Raw genomic sequence first — 20,051 nt, forward strand, 5'->3', positions numbered from 1 at the left:
ACTGGCATTACTGGCATACGAATACCATGTAATCAATAGAAAAGTTACTGTAGTCTGATTACAAATATTTTTAAAATGTAATATAATCTAATGACAATAATTATTTTTTTTATTTAATCTGATTATGTAATCCAGATTACATGTAATCAGTTACTACCCAGCAGTGATCAGAAACTGTGAATGGAACCAGGTGTTTGGAGGGAACTTGGAAGGACATGACACGTTTTTATAGGACAAAAAAGGAAAAGTCTGTTTGGAGGTGGAGAAAGTTATTACATTTTAATTAAAAAAATAAAAATACCAAGACAACCATGTTTATTTTATATAACATACGCCAGTGAATCATGCACATGAGGCAAAGAGTGTGCACAATGCACATGGCAAATTTGAACCTAGTTGGTTTCTATATGCTTTTTACATTTAATTGACATTTATTTTGACCACAATAGTCATCAGAGTAGAACAACTTCTAAGAGGACACATTCAGTCGCAGTGCATATCTTAAGCAGCTAATGCTTGTTCTCTACTTGTTAATGTGTTTGTCTCTGCATTGATGTTCTATCTGTTTGTTTCTGTTTTTTTCTTCCTTCATTAGCTGTTACTTTCCCTCTTATCTCTGTCTCCCCTTGTCCCAGTTATTGATCTCACAACTCTGGTAAAATTGATCAAACAGCCTTGGGTTTGTCGAATTGTCAAGGACTTGCACATCTTGTGTCTGTTAGTAATGAGTTGATTGTCGAGGATGAGGAGATGGTCTAAAACCAGTCACTCTGTAAATTACCAACCAGCCCTCGTATTGAATGCAGAAATGATCTTCAGTCTAACCCAGAAGAGGCTCAGAGGGCAGATTGCTTCAGATCCTCCCATTCACTGCTTCACCGCTTATTTTTGAACATAAAAAAGAGAGAAACAGGGCTTTCAAGGAACCTGACATCATTATTGTCTGAATGGAGCTACACTCATATTTTGAATGAAGATTCATTGTGCCCATACGTGCTTGTGAGAGACGTGTACATTATGGAGGGAGATTTCAAGTGGTCAAAAACTGCATCTTTTTATCTGATTACTGTTGTTTACTGACAAAGCCTCTCTTTACTTTATGAATATGTTTTATGGAAGTTTGTTCACATTATTTTAACTGATGTGGTTGTACATGCAGTGCAGTTCAAATGACCATTAGGGAAAAAAATCTATTTTGAATTTAACTGAACACCCTTTTTTTTCTTTCTTTTTTCCCCCAAATATATTACCGGTATTGAATTAAAAAATGTACTGTCTTGAATTACTTGGTAGTTGGTATGGTAGCAGCACGCAAGTTATCATGTTATCCAGCATGGTTTAAAAATAATCTAGATCTGTATGTAGCCTATCTATAGATCTGTATGGATCTGTATCTATCTGTATGTATATATATATATATATATATATTTGTAACCACCTCCTAGTGGACCTTCTCTGTATATGCAGGCTATTTGTCATTCAGGTGTTCCCAATCCAGTTAGAATCTACAAAATACAAAATAGAAGGAATTGTTTGTTTGAAAAAATATAGCCTACCCTGAAGAAGGCTGTTTGTGCCGCTACGCGTGGGTTGTATTTTTTCCCCCCACATGTTTTTAACTTTTCTATCATGATATAGCCAGTCCAATAAAGGCTTTTTAATTTTCTAAAGAAGAGTGCCTTGGATTTCCTTTTTCTGACATAATCTAGATCTTGTTCTGAATATCAAAAGGGCTGTGAATTGGAGGAGGGAGTCACTTCATTCTTGAAACAAGCTTGTGGTTCTTTTACATTGTTACTGCATCCCAGTTTGCCTGATTATACCATTCCCAAATAGTATGTTCTGTGGTTGTGAAGTAGACAGATACTTTTGAGAGTGAAGCAGAAGAGTATGCAAGCTTTTTATTTACCATGTCATAAAATTGCACTCTGCCACATCTTTACATGCATTGTGTCACTGTAAATCAGCCTGTCAATGATCCTGTCTAGTATACATCCTCATATATACACTCCACATTTTATTTAATTAAATGTACACTACTCAAGCAATTATCCCTAGCCTATTGGAGAGAAAACAAGTGAGTCACATAGATGAACTGTTCATTTAGATTTCATGCCATGGTGAATTTGTGTGCATTCAGGATGTTCTGCTCCTCTCCCTCTGTCTCTGTTTGTTCCGGCTGATGCCACACAAAGACAAAGGAGAGAAAGAGACAGATGATATGATATGAAGCAGGTAGTTTTATGCAGTAGCCTTTTCTCTCCTTGTTTAGTCTGACAGCAATGCTCATGCCTCACGCCATTCAGCATTTGAAAGGAATATTTTCTGGGGCATCTTTTACCTACATTTATATTTCATGTGTTGTTTGTATAGCAAAACATACTTATGAATTCATTGGTCTGAAATAAGGCAATTTCTTTTCATTCTGTTTCTCATTCATATTGTGTTTAAGCATGCTTGCCAGTGACAGCAAGCTTAAAGTAATTTATTATGTGACGTGTAGTGTGTTCACATATTCATTCACTTACACACACAGCTCCTCCTGGAAGAGCGAGCCAGCACAATCATTTTTAGCTCTGGTAGGGCAATATCTAGCAGGTGGGAGTTTTTTTGTTTTTTTTAACAGTGGGATTATGCAAGAAGCTCATCAGTGATGCATTGCAGTTACTGCCATTTTCAAGGCTGCCAAGCACACAGACACTGGACCCGTCCATTCTGATTTTACAGACATAAGACTACTGTGCCCTTCCGTGTCCACCAGTAACCACACAGAACACATTAATGACACGTGTTTTAGGATGAGCGGGAGAAATGCAAGGTAAAAGAAAGATGACTTTAATTTGCTCTTATCAAGCGCTGCTGCTGTCACCTGTGTTTTCGCGCTCTCCATTTTGTTTTCCATTCTCTCTCTCTCCCTCTCTGATACATTCATCAGCGTGTGTTCATTTGGTGTGGTTTGTGGGAGGTGCTGTTGGCCTGGATATCTGTCACTTCCTTGCTTCCTCTTTCTCCTCTGTGTGTCATCTATCATGCCTGACCATCTATTCATAGATCCATCAAACCTCTGAAGCAAACACATGAGAAATAGCACATTTTCAAGAGTTTTTATTTCACTCCAACATAGGTCATTTGTTTCAAGCATATCTGTGGGTTAAAAATAGAAATCCATTTTTGTCTGTGTGAATCAAGAGTGTTATGCAGTAAGTCATACAGAATACAGATGGATCAGATTTCAACGATTAACAGGGATCCCTCTCTGGAAAAGTATCAAGCACAGAAATGATGTAAATCCGATAACATTGCGCCAAAAAGACGGCTGAAAACTGTCATATGGCTACAGCTGCATACAGCTGAGTGATTTGCCATGTGGTTGAATGACTATTGTGTTCGTTTAGCACAAAATATGCATTCCTTCCGAAGAAGGGTTTAAAATGTGATGCATACAATTCGTTTTAGTGGCATTTGGATGCATTGGTTAGTGAAGCAGTTGTGGTTAGTATTGTGTTTAGGCACAATATGTAGTTTTTTTCCGACACAAGAGGGCGCAGTTTCCAACAATAACAAAGGCGTAGGTTGATGACGCAGGAATGAGCTGAATGTTTATTAACGTTAGACGAATTCAACTTGTGAGGTAACGCAGCGCTTCTTCACTTGGTCTAACGTTACACTTACACACTAAACGGCATTTGAATGTGTGTTGAAAGTTATAATGTTATACTATGTGTTAGTTCGTAAACGACGCGCGGACCATGGAAGATCGGTGATTGGTCGGCTTGGTAGCATCACATTTCCTCCTACACATTTCCGCACGTACCTTCTCACGCATTTCCACTCGTACCATCTCCTCCGACGTCTTCTCTTATTTCTGCCTTTCAGTTTTAGTAATTTCACTAAAATTAACTGTTTTTCCACCTCAATAAGCTCCAACTCCAACATGATCCGCTCCCTTTCAGGCTTGTAGTAACCTAGCCGCAACTCGAGGAATCTAAACAGTGGAACATTAAAACCCTCCGCCGCCAACTAACGTTTCGGAGCAGTACTGCAGAGCAACACAGAAGTATAAATGCTCACAAGGCATCACCTACGTGCGTAGCCAACGCCGTACACTACGGCATACCCTCGACGCAGAAGTATAAATTGGCCTTTAAGCAGGGGGACACGCCTGGCGCTGGGCATTTGAGTCCCTCTCTGTGTAGTGTGTTACTTATGGTAGCCTTTGTTACTTTGGTCATAGCTCTCTGCAGATCATGCATCAGGTCCTTTCGTGTACTTCTGGGATTTTTGCTCACCGTTCTCTCATTATCATTTTGACCCACCACGGGATGAGATCTTGCTTGGAGCCCCAGATCGAGGGAGATTATCAGTGGTCTTGTATGTCTTCCATTTTCTTAAAATTTCTCCCACAGTTAATTTTTTTCACAGCAAGCTGCTTGACTATTGTAAATTCACTCTTCCCAGCCTGGTGCAGGTCTACAATTTTCTTCCTGGTGTCCTTCGATGGCTCTTTGGTCTTGGCCATGGTTGAGTTTGGAGTGTGACTGTTTGAGGCTGTGGACTTTTATACAGATAACGAGTTCAAACAGGTGCCAATATTACAGGTAACATATTACAGGAGGACAGAAGAGCCTCTTTTTGGGTGACCAAATACTTATTTTCCACCATAATTAACAAATAAAATCTTTAAAAGTCCTACAATGTGATTTTTTTTCTCATTTTGTCTCTCATAGTTGAAGAGTATCATTGTGCAAGTTCTCCTACTTAGAATAATGAGAGAGGTCTGCAATTTTCATCATGAAAATTACAGACCTCTCTCATTATTCAAGGAGAACTTGCACAATGATTTAATGACTAAATACTGTTTGGCCCACTGCATATTCAATGAATGAGTGATTATAATCAAGGTATTAATCAAAAAATGTCCTTCTAAATGTCAAATGAGTTGAATGACTTCTCTAGGCTTGTGAGATTTTGCTTTGTTATAGAAGTGTGTGATTACTTTGTGATTACCAAAATGTTCTTTTCATGTATTCTCTATTGTCTGAATTTGATATCTAAATGCAGTAACAGTGCTTGTTATTTAGCCCAGCTTCCAGAAATGAAATAGTAGGGACTTGTTTTGTGTTTGAGAAAGTTCTTCAAATTGAAAGGACATTGAAGCCAATAGTGTTAGGGAGAATTTCTGTTAGGTATCAAGCTATTCAAATAAAAATACTAACAAACGTAGGGTTGTTTGCCAGGGATGCATCAGGAACAATTCCAGAGAGAAAAATAAAAAAGTTGAGACCCAAATTGGCGTGGACTAGTATATTACTGTTATTATCGTCAGTTGTTATAGGCATGTCCTCTGTAGAATGTACACTCCTGGTAAAACACAGATACATTTCTGGAATTAAAACTGGGCAACAGAGAATTTTTTGAATAAAATGGGTTACCAAACATATAACATAATATATTTTTCTCGATACTATGGAAGTCAATGGGGCCATCAACTGTTCGGTTACACATATTCTTCCAAATATCTTCTTTTGTGTTTTTTTTTTTTTTTTTTGAAAGAAATGTATACAGGTTTGGAACAACATGAGGGAGTAAGTGATGACAGAATTTTCATTTTTGGGTGAAGTATCCCCTTTAATGAAACAAAATGTCAACATTTTACAACATCCTGTTATTTATGTATATATATATATATATATATATATATATATATATATATATATATATATTTAAAATAAAAATTACAATTAGAAGGCTGTGATAAATTTACATTTATTTCTGTATGCGTGCATCTTGAGAAGAGTAAAGCTGCCGTATTGAGACCCTGTTTAGTGTGTTACTACTGTAAAGATACTTGCCACAATCTAAAGTTAGTGAGCATGGCTCCATCATTCCAGCTGTGACAGTGGGACTAAGAGAATCCATAATAGCAGGAAAACAAAAATGTTTGATATTAATCTTAAAAAATGAAATATGTTTGAATGTTTTGCTGTCTCTCTAAGTGTTCCAACCACATTAGACTAATTTCAGGATGGCTCCAACTCGGACCAGTTTAAAACAGCATTGAGTATTTTAAACACACATTAATAACAACACCAAAGTTAATTGCAGCACTGCTTACATTAAAATACTCTAATCTACTGTAACAAGTAGTTTAGCCTTTACCTGCAGAGAAGTTAGTTTCATTTTACGAAATGATAACAGCTGGGTTCATTCATTAAATCTACTTAAATATTTAGTATATTGGAGAACTACATATTTTTGCACAGGGATAGAGTACTATTGTAAAAACCCAAGGATATTGCATGTAGGTGGTGGTTTGGAGATTATTAACATTCTTAGGTGTATAGAGGATGCCACATTGCGATTTGCTTGCGTGGATTATCTAGCATCTGTTTCCAGTGCTGCAGGCCGGTGCCGGAGGTGTGGAGCCCCAGCATGCAGCGGCCCAGGGGGTGCAGGGTCCCGGGACTGGCCAGGTTCAGTACTTCCAAATCCACGCTGGATTTAGCCAGAAGCTCACTGGGCAGCTCCAACATCATCATCTCATTCCAGACTGGATTCATCTTGTGCTTCACTCGCCGCGTCTGCTTCTTCTTCAGCTTGGTGTTTTGATGTTTCAAGGTCAACTTTACTGATAGATCTATCAGAGAACATACAGGTACAGTACTCTCTTTATTACACCTAAAATAACAACCTGGTCTCATCCCAAGATGTCATATAACTGACGTTTTGGGACGTCTTTTGACCATACGTCAATATTCGCCTTTTTAGGGCCCCCTTAAACGTCGGTAGATGAGGTTATGGGATCCTAACTCTACCCCATACCTAAACCTAACCCTAAACCTAACCCGTCACCTAACTAACATTAAAGGTAAAGCGTCAGTTGTATGACGGCCCGGGATCGCCATCTATCGACGTTTAAGGGGGCCCTAAAAAGGCGGATATTGACGTATGGTCAAAAGACGTCCCGAGACGTCAGTTATATGACATCTTGGGATGAGACTGTGTTAAAAATAATGACATTAATAATGTATGTACTGTATGTATTAATTTAGGACAAGTGGTTTGTAAAATTGATGGATATATTTCAAGTGTGTACATGCACACTACTGGTCAAAAGTTTGGAATAATAAAGATTTGTGAATGTTTTTGCATCAGTAAAATCAGTTATGTTGTGAAATATTATTACAATTTAAAAGAACTGTCATATGGATATATTTTATCCATCTAATTTATCCATATAACTAATTTATTCATCAAATATAAAACTGTTCTATTAATTTGTAAAAATGTTTCACAATATTACTGATTTGATTGTATTTTTGATTAAATAAATACAACCTTGGTGCAGACTTCTTTCAAAAACATTCAAAATTATTCATCCAAATATTGCCAAGTAGATTATTATTGAGCTGCTGAATCTCTTTTCCACTTCCGTCTTTTTATTGTTTGCACTGATTTGAGTGACGTTATGTTTGTGGTAAATACCTATGTTGTCTTTCATTTTGTCTGACTGAAGTCCTCTAGCCTTCATTACTACCACCCCAAGTCTATTGGCTGCTGGCAGATAACTGAGCGACAATAGTAGCTCTCCAGCTGATGATGTCACTTCCTGCTGAAAAAGAAAACTTTGGGTTGAAAATCTTGAAATGCTTCTTGGGTCAAAGTTTTTTAATAAAATAATTAATGTTAAAAATACATTTTTTTGTGTAAGGCAATTTTACTTTTAAACTCTGTGTTCACATAAAAAGAGATTTTAGAATTTGCATAATAATAATTTCTTGCAGGGTTAATGAACTAATGCGTAAAAAATAATTGCATGCAAATGTTTTATTTATGAAGCAGACCGAATGTGACCAGTTCCTCTCTCGGGGCAAAAGGTGGTTATTTTAAATTGTCAATTTGTCAGCAAAGCCCTCCGATTAAACACTCTGAATTATGGTATTTCATAACCCTCATGACCTTTTTCAAATCTGCCCCTGCAATTCAGTTAGCCCCACTTAATCAGATGCATGAGCAGAACATAACATTTTACTGAAATATAATCTGGTGCTTTTGATTCAGGTCTGACGAGATTGGATTTATCAAACCGTTGTGTTTGATATTACTCCAGTGCAGTGGCGATGAACACAGTGACAAATAATACTGATAAATATTATTCAAACGAACAACATGGAAAGCTTTATGGCACTGCGATCATTATTCACAGTCATAGCATCCTAGGCATGATAAACCAAAGCCCATCCTGAATAAAAACATGAATCATGTGATAAGTAATAAATTGTGAACATCTTGTCGTATATGAACAAATACATTCTGAGTGGTGTTCATTACCCAGTTCAACCTGCGTCATCCTCTTCATCCTTGACACATTACATAGTGTACAAGGAAACAAACACACACACACAACACAAAAAACCTCTAGGCCCACTCAGGCATACTACCGTTCTCTGTCTCTCTCCCTTTCATCCTCTTTGCGGTCCAATGATAGTAATTCTTGGCATGTCTGTGTGTGTGTGTGTCTGTTAGAAGCGGATCTCCTCTGGGAGGTGTGATGACGCAGATGAAGATCTCCTGCTCTGAGGTCTATGACATCAACAGATAGCACAGCAGTGGGGGTGGAATGCATGCATGTGTTTGTTTATGTGCGTGTTTAAATCTATGAGTTGGGACCCCACGAGACAGTATCCAAAAACAAACTCAGATCTATTCTCCTACCACCTCTTATGTGCAGTATCCTGTACGTATGTGGATGTCCAAAAGAAATGTCTGAGCTATTTCTAAACTGTCAATATGTGCACTTTGCACTTGTAGAAATACAAACACAGCAAGCATCCCATAATAAAATCTTCATCTCACACCCACTGTGTGAACATGGCAATTGAAAAGTGTGTCAAAAGTACATTACCTCGATTGCTGTACTGTATATTTTTTAGTGTTTATGTATGTTTTCACTTGCATCAGTAACAATCCAACACAGAACTCCAGCATGATTGCCTGGCTGATTTTTTTCAACTCTCTGCCTACAAATAACGGTCATACACTTGCACACAGGTTCTCAGTCAGGATGAATGAAGTTCCTAAACATAAGTTAGGGAGGAGTGAGCCAATCTAATCTTTCAATCAACAGGCTGAGTATATAAGCAGCCGCTTACCTCTCCCTATAGCATCAGCTGTTCCAGTATCCCTCCACCTCCCCAAACTCCACCTTCATCTTAGGTACCTCGCCCTTTTTAAATATCAGGTCATAAATTTATCCGATTTTGGGGGGATACCAGAGCTAGAGTTGAAGCTGCTTCAACGAGCCCCTCTACTAGACAGCAAGCCAAATAAGTTTAACCTAATATCTTAAAGGGTTAGTTCACCCAAAAATGAAAATTAAGTCATTAATTACTCACCCCCATGCTGTACCAACCCTGTTAGACCTTCGTTTGTCTTCGGAACACAAATGAAGATATTTTTGATTAAATTTGAGAGCTGGATCAGTCCTCCATAGACTGCCTAAGGGATCAAAACTTGACGGCCCAGAAATTCAATTAAGAAAATGTTAAAATATTCCATGTGACTACAGTGGCTCAATTATAAGTTTATCAAGCGACGAGAATACTTTTTGTGCGAAAAAACAAACAAAAATAACGACTTTATTCAACTATTCCTTTTCTTCCTTTTAGGCCTGAGATGAGAGTTCTGTTCTAGATTTCCACGACGAAATTCGGCACTCTGGGTTCGGGCAAAAATTCCGAGCTCGGAGCCCTCCCCCTGGACAGCACGCCAAATACGCATAATCTTTACTCTGTTTAATTGATGTAAATGTGAACTCGTGAAACATTTTATGGGCAAATGAACTTGTTAAACACTGTTTAAAGTCCAAATATAAATCAGTTATAATTATGTACATTCATAGTCAGTGTCCACACTAATGTGATTTAGTTATTTATGCTTAAATTCCCATTTATAGCCATCTGAGATACTCTATTCTGGTCGGTCTGGGATTTAGCGGGCACATATTTGGGTCATTCTTGCAAAGTGGTGTCTACATTGCAACAGTTGAAATAAACTTTAAAAACCAATAAATCATAAAATATTTGTATGCTTTGGAAACTTCTGGATTTGACATATTTGAATCTATATTTTGATTAAAAAAAGTCTTATTTTCAAAATGTCCCATGCTTTTCAAACTATCATGATGGCAAACTCCATTTTACAAAAGGCTGGATTTGTACTAATTTGTCTGTGCCTCTCTTGGTGGAAATAGTGGCACAGGCCACAGCACAGACATATAGTTTACATAGTTACATAGTACAGTGCTTATAAACCTAACCACTTGTGTTTAATTAAAATTAATTAAATTTATCAAAATCTCCTTAAGCTTCAATTTTACTGATATACTTACATTTGACATGTTACTATATTACAAATTTGCTGCTCTAGTTAAAGAATGACTTATGAGATTTATTTTGTGATAATAATCAGCTGACAAAGTTTGTATTGACTGTGTCATGAAGCCTAATTTCAAAATGCCATCATCACTTATGGCGTACCAGTCCACTCGGGGTGTTGCTTCCTCTTGGGCGTTGTGGTGCACAGTGCCTCTCTGGCAGACATCTGCAAAGCTGCGAGCTGGGAGACACCTAACACATTTGCGAGATTCTACAATATCCGGGTGGAGCCAATCTCCTCTCATGTATTGGGTACAAACAGGTAATGTTCTGGAAGACTGGCTCGTGTTTGGCTTGCAGCACCACTCTCTCTAACAGGGTGAGATGAGCGCCTACTTGCTCTTCAGATACTTGTCTCTAACCCACTCGATGAAATCTGAATCAAATTCGTCAAAAAGGCGTTTGACCACAGGCCCAGTACTTGTGAGAGTAGTTTGCCAAAAGGGAACGCGGCAGCTTGCCAGCATCTATGTCTCCAACACTCGTAACACAGTTCTGTGGCTATGGCGTAGATGCTGGCAAGCTGCCGCATGGCCTTTTGGCAAACTGCTCTCACAAAGTCACAGGTTACATTAGTAGACGTTTTCCGCCTACTATATAGTAGGGAAATATGCAATTTAATTGCGGTCGCAGTCTCTTTGAAACCCCTTATTCCGAAAAGCTCAATGTGCTCTGATTGGTCAACTACTTCTTGCATGTTTTGGAAGTGCCTCAGCCCTTACCATAACTGTGAGTTTCAACACGCTATTAATGCAAAATCAGGCTTGATGAGGAATATTGTGACGTAAATTCCTGGAAGAAAACTACAATTGAGGTTTTAGGGAATAATCAATCCATTTGGGGTGGGCTTTGTTATTTGTTACTTTGCAGACCTTTTTCATGCTCAAACTGCAACATTACACATAGTTGAAAAGGTAAAAAAAAAAAAAACATAATAGAAGCCTAATAGGTCCTCATAAATATTTCACTTGTGGACATTTGTGAGCAATATTCCTCACCTGTTTGGGTGGCTGTAAGTCAACCCAGCAGTCAGCGTCCAACATCATGCTTACGTCAGCCAATTTAAAGCGCATCGTGCCCAGAGTAGAATTATGGGAAAATCGATCACAGCAGTGAAGGGAGAGGGCCACTTCTCCATCTAGGGCATCCGTGTCTTCTGTGCCCTCCACGGGAAGGGCAAACACCAGCTCCTCTTCCCACTGCACATGGGCTGCTAGCTTGTGGACTGCTGTCTGCGCATGCTTCTGCTCTTCAGAGACACTCACACAACCTGATATATATCCCTCACATCCTGCATCCACTGATATGTTCTCCGCTGCGGAAAAAAGGGGAATATGAGTCATATTATAACAAGGAACAGGATGACAAATTGAGCCATGTGAAGCTGCTCCAAACCTCAGCAGCACCAAGCATATCTCTTTTTCATACCTCCTCACTTTTCATTCCTTTCTACATCTCAGCCAGCATGACTCATTATCTCTCTTTCCTCTTTGGATGTTCAGAATAGAGGTTTTGAGTTTAAAGCAGATTTACTCTCATTACAGATAATGATGCATATCAATCATGGCTGCAACTATTGAAATGGTAATTATGTGATTAAGAGGCTTTAAGCTGCCTGAAAGAGGCTTTTATTTCTCTCAAACATTGGTTTAATCACAGAGAGTTTTGAATTTGAGTTTCAAATCCTCCCTGTGGTCCAGCCTCAAAAGCAGACCAAAAAAGCTGTACAGTGACACTAAAAACACAACACATCTGTCTGAGTAACACAGTCTCATCCCAAGAAGTCATATAACTGACGTCTTGGGACGTCTTTTGACCATACGTCAACATCCGCCTTTTTAGGGTACACTTAATCGTCGGTTACATGACGATCCCGGGCCGTCATACAACTGATGCTTTACCTTTAACGTCGGTTAGGTGACGGGGTAAGTTTAGGTTAATGCTTAGGTTTAGGTCTGGGGTAGGGTTAGGATCCGATAACGTCATCTAACCGACGTTTAAGGGTACCCTAAAAAGGCGGATGTTGACGTATGGTCACAAGACGTCCCAAGACGTCAGTTATATGACGTCTTGGGATGAGACTGAGCCATAAGAGGACCATTACAACACCAAAACCTGCTTTTCACAGATCTCTGCTCATGTTGTGTATTTGAGTTTTAGTTTCAGTCATTTTAGTACTTCAACTACAAAAACTTTATTTTTAAGTTATTTTTTATTTTTTAAGTTTTTCATCTAATATGTTTATTTTATTTTATTTCAGCTATATTTCACTTAATAATCCTTTTTAATAGTTGTTGTCAATAGCAACACTAATTTGTTCTTCACGCAAAGATATCATATGGCAACAAAAGTTATCATACGATCAAAGTTATCATAAATTATCACCAAAAGGATGCTACACAATATCCTGAGGTTCACCTCTATCTTTCTAGAAACGGTAGAGTAGATGCATGTTTGTTACCTTCTACAATGCTGATGTGTAGCTCTCCACTCTTTTTGTGCAGACTAATGGAGAAGTGCAGTTTAGGATATAGGATGGAGCTACTTGTCGTCATGGCACCGGTTTGCTCAGATGCGCAGGGTGTTTCATCTGCGGAAGCTGATGTAAAGGAAAAAATTGGGAGTGTATAGTTTCAGTAACAATGAACAAAGTTCTGAGTAAATTAAGACTATTTAAGAAAAAGGTTTCTTACTAAAATCCGTTGTATTCCTAAGACCAGAACAACATGATAGACTATAGTTAGTTTTGTATCTTTTTGTATCCATTATGGGTGGGGATTTTTCTGTGTCTCTTTACATTGATAAGCTAGTAGTTATTTACAAGTTAGTGCTTTTCTAAAGAGAGTAATCATTTACTCATCTGATTCAATTAATATCATCGATTCGTTTATGATTCATTTTTTAGATGCTCGAAGACATGTCTGGAACTGTTTTTCATCAGTAGATCAAAACTAGACAATGTAAATGGGAAAAGTGTGACCAAAAATGAAAGAAATCCATAAAAGGCACATGGCATTCAAAACAACAATAAACATGTAGTTAAATTCTTTGAGATAGATAGCACTCACTTTTCTTTAGCTCTTTCTTATCTTATCTCTGCATCTGCTAGCGGGTGGATCAAATTAAGTCTTTCTCATAAGGGCCTTGACCATGAATCATAATGTAATCTTTATTATCATGATAGATGCTGTGCACTATGAGTCAGACCAATGTACGCGTATAAAAGTATAACGATAGCCTCCAGGCAAAATCTGTACCGATTTTAACAGCATAATGGCCGAAATTTCAGTTAGCGTCTAATCCATTAAGGGGTGAAATGACTAATAGTTCAAAATTAAAAATTTTCAGCTCCATATCAACAAAATCAACCTCAGATTTACTGATTTCAGACTGACTGATTAGGGTTCTCACACTGGCTGAAGTGGACTAGAAATTCTAGAATGCACAGAGAAACCAATCTCTCTCTCTCTCTCTCTCTCTCTCTCTCTCTCTCTCTCTCACACACACACACACACACACACACACACACACACACACACACACACACACACACACACACACTCTCTCTCTCGCTCTCACACACACAAAGCCTCCACCAGCGAGATTTTAGCTGTCATCTGCTTACCTTGCCACGGGAGGGAGAAGGCCTCACGTTCTGTTGCCTGGTTACAGGTGTCGAGCTCGGCAGCAGACATGTCATTGGCACTTCCATGTTCTTTGTAGTGTATTACCTCTTGAGAAGTGACAGAAGATTTGGGCCGGTAGATTTTAGGGAACTTCAAGGATGCTTGAGGCTGGATGGGTTCGGTGCACTTCTGCACACTGAACTAAATCATGTACACAAAGAAAAGAGAAAAAAAAAATGATGAGCTACAGGGAAATAGTATGATTTTGTATGACTATTGTTGATTAGGCCAACAGAACTCAAATCATTAGGTATTCAACCTGCTCAGAAATTTCATCATATCCCATAATGGGATATAAATGATCATGCCAAGTAATACCATTCCAGTAATACTTGATCTTAACCAAAAGATTGGACTGACCCAATCAAAACAAAAAAAAAATTCCCAGAGATAACAAAAAATTAATTCCAATCATTCTTAAACCTTATATTATAGTACTTGATTTGAACCACCTTACAATGTCATAGATATGAGACAGGGGCATTTCTCTAAGGGGCTTTCTGCTGGCTGGTTTCAATGTGTTGAGTCTGAAAAACATGCATGAATGAAAAATGAATGAACACCAGAACACTCTATTTCCCTCAGGTGGGCAGTTAACTGAAAACAGTGCACAGAGAAATGAGAGAGAGAGAGGATATTCTTATATTCCTCTCATCTTCCCCCGCCCCCTCTTCATTAATAATAAATAATGGTGCAATGAGACTGTGCTCGCCTATTTTACAATTCGATATGAAACTGACCTTAATCCTAAATATATACTGGTATACACGCACACACACAGTCATATGATGCTTTAGATACTTGAATTCTATCTTCATTGTGGTGGTCTTTTAGACAAAATCCCCAAATGAGCTATAAGGTCAGTTTATGCTGCTCATGCATTTGCCACTGATGCTCTTGTCTGCCCCAGCTTATATTAATTGGGCATATAAAAGAGGTTCAAAGACTTAAGATGGAAATCTACACTCACAAAGATCATTATCTCTTTCTTAAACTGAGATAATGATTATAGGGCCCTATGATTTAGCAGAATCCAGTCATAAAAACTGAATTTACTGTTTAAATGTCACAGAATCAAATAGCGAAAGGGATTTGTGCCACTGTTCTATTAGTGTCACAGTCCTCCGTCTGCACCAGTCTGTCTTGTCTTCAGCACTTCACTTCCCATGATCCTCTCGTCTGCACACCTGAACTCACTCCCTCATCAGCCTCCCGTTCAGCGTCCTGTTCATCTGTTTCACCTGTTTTCACCCCATTATGTTTGATTCTTCTGTGTATTTAGTTCTCTCAGTTTTACTCTGTCTTTGTCGGTCAATGTTAATGTTACCCTGTGTTCCGCCTGCTTGTATCCAGTTTATTTATGATTAAATCATTGTATTGGGACTTCTGGACTCTGCCTGGTCTTCTGCCTGCACCCACCCCGTGACAATTAGTGGTTTGATATGGGTGTAAAGTTGTCTGTGGCTGTAGTTGTTACTGTTGTGTTGTGTCCACAATGTTGTTAGAGAAGATTGAACTTCAGAAATATTTTTTTTTTTTTTGCCACATATACTTGTTTTAAAATGGACTTACGAGTTTGTTTCCATAGTTACTGATTAGTTTCACCTGCATTTAGTCCCCTTGGTTCTTTGTCCGGTACTGTCTTGTATTGTTTGTGTATGAGCGGTTACGCTATCCTGTGTTATTTATTTGGATTTAAAGACTCCAGAAAATCCCTTCTTCTGTTCATCATTTTCTTGAATGTGACAGTGTGGCCCTTTTTGAATATTTTGTTATTTGACATTTATTTAATTCACACGTTCTGGCTTATATGAATATTATGAATTATTATTATTTATTTTTGGTATGTAACACTGTGATGATTCATTAATGTAAATAAACACAGACAGGAAGTGAGTGTGTGTGTGTGTGGTTCAGGTATACAGTTTTCAGGTAATGTGATATTTTTAGTCCCCATGAATAAAACAGCTTATAAATCACACAAATGATATTTTCTTTTTTTTCCCCTTTTTTTGTAAAATGACCAAATGTGATGACCAAATGTCCCCAAAATAGTAAGATTTGAAATGACAATGTGTGCACTGTGCACCAACCAGTGATCCCCAGAAAGACACCATCATTTGTTAAATCTAAAAATGCAGTATATAATATTTCAGTAAGGGAGATAGGAAATATCATTAGCTCAAGATAAATCTAATTCAAGTCAATGGAAAGCCCCCAGCATGACAGAAGAACAATAATGTGAGTATGTGAAGCTATGTGAGTCGTGACTCTAGACTGTTTCAGGGAAAGCTTAGATGCCGAACAACACCAGCGTGTGATGTACACGAGCATCTCTGTCTGTGTTTTTGTATATGAATGACAGTACAAATAATTTCTAAACTAATTGCCTCTTATAAAAGCACTCTGGAGATAGAAGATTCTAATAATAACCTGCTTGTCCCTCACCAGTCCTTAACCTGCTGTTACTGGATGAATTTAATGTTCTTTGACACAATCAGTTCTATGGGATAGCCATTCTGATTTAGATGGCTGATTTTCATCCTTCTCTTTTGATTTGCAGCTCTGCTTATGTTAATATTTCTGCCTCAAAGAGATAGAAATGATATTCTATGTTCTATGAACACATAGTAAGGCTGTAAAAAGAGACACTTGGCTCTTTTTGTAATGTCTCTTTCTGGTTTCTCTCTATCTCTTTGCATCTTAAAGAAACTTCTTTTGCTCCTTTGGAAAGTATCAAACTTTATTTACAATATATATATAATATACAATATTTTTTTTTTTCATATATATCATGAAAAAAATTATATGATCAATATCACAAAGAAAATCATTCATGTCAATGAAAATGTCTGAAACTGTAATTAAAGCACCATCCAAAAATCATCTCACCCAAGTACCATGCACCAGTAAAGAAGGTGCTATGATACAATGGCCATTACATTTATATAGAATGTAGAATATTTGCATAATAATGTTCCCTGTAATTCATTCCATAAAAACATCCAGTAAAGAGTTATTTAGATACATGCAAATAAATCCTTTTAGTATCACTGTTTCTGCCTCGGAGAGCTAACCTGTGTTATGTAAGCGCCACTTCAATCCTTCCACCAGGTGAGTCAGAACATTTCACTCGTTGAATATCTCTCATCTCTGTTAGTTTTTTTTTTAGTTTTTTTTTAAGCTCTTTCTTTTGTGTGTATTTAAATGTCAAATCTGATAGCTGGTGCATGGCTGTGTGTGTGAGTGAGTGTCAGTCTTACCTGTGTCAGAGTATGCAGGATACTGGGTTTGGCTTTCTCTGGATCAGTCTCGTCCCCTTTCTCAAGTTTCCCCTTCTTACAGCTTTTACAAAGCAGGGAGAGACCACACAGTGTCAACACTCCAGACACGGTACCCAGCGTAGCCCCCAACAGCGCTGTCGCAGACACGAGCATTCCCACTCAGAAACAGACACCCAAACACACCGAATGAAGTGCAGAGGAGAGAAGAGGAGAAAACAGGAGGAACAATCCACTCTTCAGTGATGTGCCTCCATGTTGAGAGAGAGAGAGAGAGAGAGAAGAGAGGAGGAGAGTGGAGAGAGACCCAGGGTGGCACGTGTGATGCACTGTCTGAAACCAACTCAGCCAGGCAGAAGGAGCAAAAGGGAGAGAGAGGCAGACATAGACAGAAGGGAGGTAATCAAAGGGGAGGGGCTTAGATGTCTGGCAACCCCTTTCCTAATAAGAAGAAGTCTGTCACTGCAGCCCACCCCCTTCATCACCAAAGTGGCTTCACGTCAGCCTTTACGTCAGAGCTGCATGAACTCACCTTCACACACTGGGTGTGCTGTAGCAGAGCTTCATATTCACACTCAATATAGATAGATTCTTAAAATTAATCAGGGAATGAAGCGTGGGAGTGTTGTTATGTATAAGACAGGCTGTTTTTTTTATGCATTTGGCAGGTGCCTTAATAATCAACCTGTACCTATTGCCTTTTTATCAGTTCATGCATTCCCAGGGAATCGAACCCTTGACGTTGGCATTGACTGCTTATTTAATTGTAATATTTGACATCTAGGGCATGTAGGCAATACATTTTTTGTGATGCTGCTAGGTACCACCTCAGGAGCTGCATGCACACAAGTTTTGGGAATATACTTTACTCTCTTGTGTGAAGATATGTGTGCTTATTGACACAATGGTTTGTTCTACACTTATATGTTGTGACTTATAATAACAGAAAAAAGCCTTATCTGATGCTTTAGGACAAATACTTTGGACAGATGCCTATAGGTATTTGTCATTGTGAAACATCACTGAAAAAAGAAAGATGAGGAGAAAGACATTCTCTTACAGTGTGTCAGTTAGGCTTATGCCTGCAAATAATAAATTGAAAGCATGACATACTGATTGAACATTAATATAATTTCATGAGGCCACTCTTACTACTGCTTTTGAGATTATTTGTAAGACTTTTCCACGCTTGCCTAAAGATGGAGCTGTCTGTAATCGAAAAAATGCATGAAGCTGCAATGTTTGATCGCTTTGACCTTGAGTTCGCCAGAGAGAAAATGGAACTGTGACGCCATCTTGAGGTGACAAACGTCTCACTGCAACCTATAATGCAAATACAGAATAGATATATACACAATCATCAAATGCCACATATGTTATTCTAAAAATGTATGTATTACTCCTTTTTAAGAAGCGGTGGCGTTAAAATGCGAGAACTTAATGATTTTCTCGACGTTTCGTTAACGCTTGTCGAATGTGCGATAGGCAGACGGAACAGGCGTGCACCGCATGAATCCACAGTAGGCCTATTTCATCTCTTGTAGGAGCCGGAGGCATGATAAATCATTTTTCTTTTTTTTTTTTTATTATTATCAAAGTTAAATCTGTTTGGAGTGACTGTATGTGAGTCACATGACTTTTTCACATTTTCTGTGCTTGTTGTTTTGTCAGTTTGACCTAAAGCCAACACGTCCATTTTGGAGGGATGTATTAATCTTACTTTTTTTTTTTAAAGGGGAAAATAGGCCTTGCACTGTAGCATTTGGGGACATTAGGGTAAGAAAGATGATTATTCACAGTACTGACATTGAGTGATGTGACTAGACATGTCACACATGCAGCGTATTTTGCATAGCCTATTATTCTTTTTTGCATCAAATAAATTATACAAATATTGATGTTGTTTAGGGAAATGTATTCTTTGAGATACAACAAATAAAAAAAAATCAAAGACATCAAATATCTCATAAAATCATTTAGATGTGTTTTAGACTTGTTTTCAGATGATATAAGAAGTGACATGAATGATTTTTTTTTCCCTGATAATTTTCGACTCTTAGGTTAAATGCTACTCTGGTAATGTTTCACACATTAACCTATTCAGCAGAATGCAGCTATTGCACATCCAGTGTAGTCATGTTCCCTGAGCCGATTCTTGGAATGACTTAAATAAATCAGTCAGAGCTGTAAAGGAATTCTCAGCAGTTTATTGCTTTCATTATGTTGAGCTCTAAATTAAAGTGTTAACTGTTTTTCTTATGACACTGTTTTCTTTAAATATAATCTACAGATGATTAGATTGGTTGAAATCGCCCTATTATAAATAAGACTGATTAATATGTTTTGTAGGCTATTAGTAGCCTAGACCTATTTTTTAGGGCCAAATAAGTGCATTTATGACGACAAAAGGGCAAATCTGTAAAAACATCTGTTTTTATATAGCTGTTGATCTGAATTGCATTTTTTGCTTCAAATAGGCCTATATATATATTTTTACAAAAGAATAAAAAGGAAATAAAACTTAAGAAATCGGAATCGTAGAGAAATCGAAAACTGAATATTTAAATAACCTACCTTCATAGAACATACATTTTCACTTGGTTAACGGTGTGGTGACATGTGCGCAATATTTGATAACAGACCAGCGT

At 37.9% G+C, this 20,051-nt stretch overlaps 1 protein-coding gene across 3 annotated transcripts; it reads right to left on the minus strand.

Annotated features, from left to right (window-relative positions):
- Positions 1-3,090: 3,090 nt before the first annotated feature.
- On the minus strand, positions 3,091-20,049 carry syt13 (synaptotagmin XIII). 3 transcript variants are annotated; one of them, XM_039690337.2, is made up of 7 exons: positions 19,978-20,047; positions 17,386-18,726; positions 14,062-14,263; positions 12,898-13,035; positions 11,435-11,751; positions 7,486-7,609; positions 3,091-6,637 (listed from the first exon to the last, which is right to left on the minus strand). In XM_039690337.2, exons 2-7 carry the CDS (start codon positions 17,557-17,559, stop codon positions 6,333-6,335), a joined length of 1,260 nt encoding a protein of 419 aa, XP_039546271.1. In that variant the 5' UTR covers positions 17,560-18,726; positions 19,978-20,047; the 3' UTR covers positions 3,091-6,332. The 3 variants fall into 3 exon arrangements, with proteins under 3 accessions (XP_039546271.1, XP_039546341.1, XP_039546425.1); XM_039690407.2 differs by having other exon boundaries at positions 7,486-7,612; positions 19,978-20,045; XM_039690491.2 differs by lacking the exon at positions 12,898-13,035 and having other exon boundaries at positions 7,486-7,612; positions 19,978-20,049.
- Positions 20,050-20,051: the final 2 nt, after the last annotated feature.

Source organism: Pimephales promelas, chromosome 1 (assembly GCF_988280905.1).
Source record: "Pimephales promelas chromosome 1, fPimPro1.hap1.1, whole genome shotgun sequence".
Lineage (NCBI taxonomy): Eukaryota > Metazoa > Chordata > Actinopteri > Cypriniformes > Leuciscidae > Pimephales > Pimephales promelas.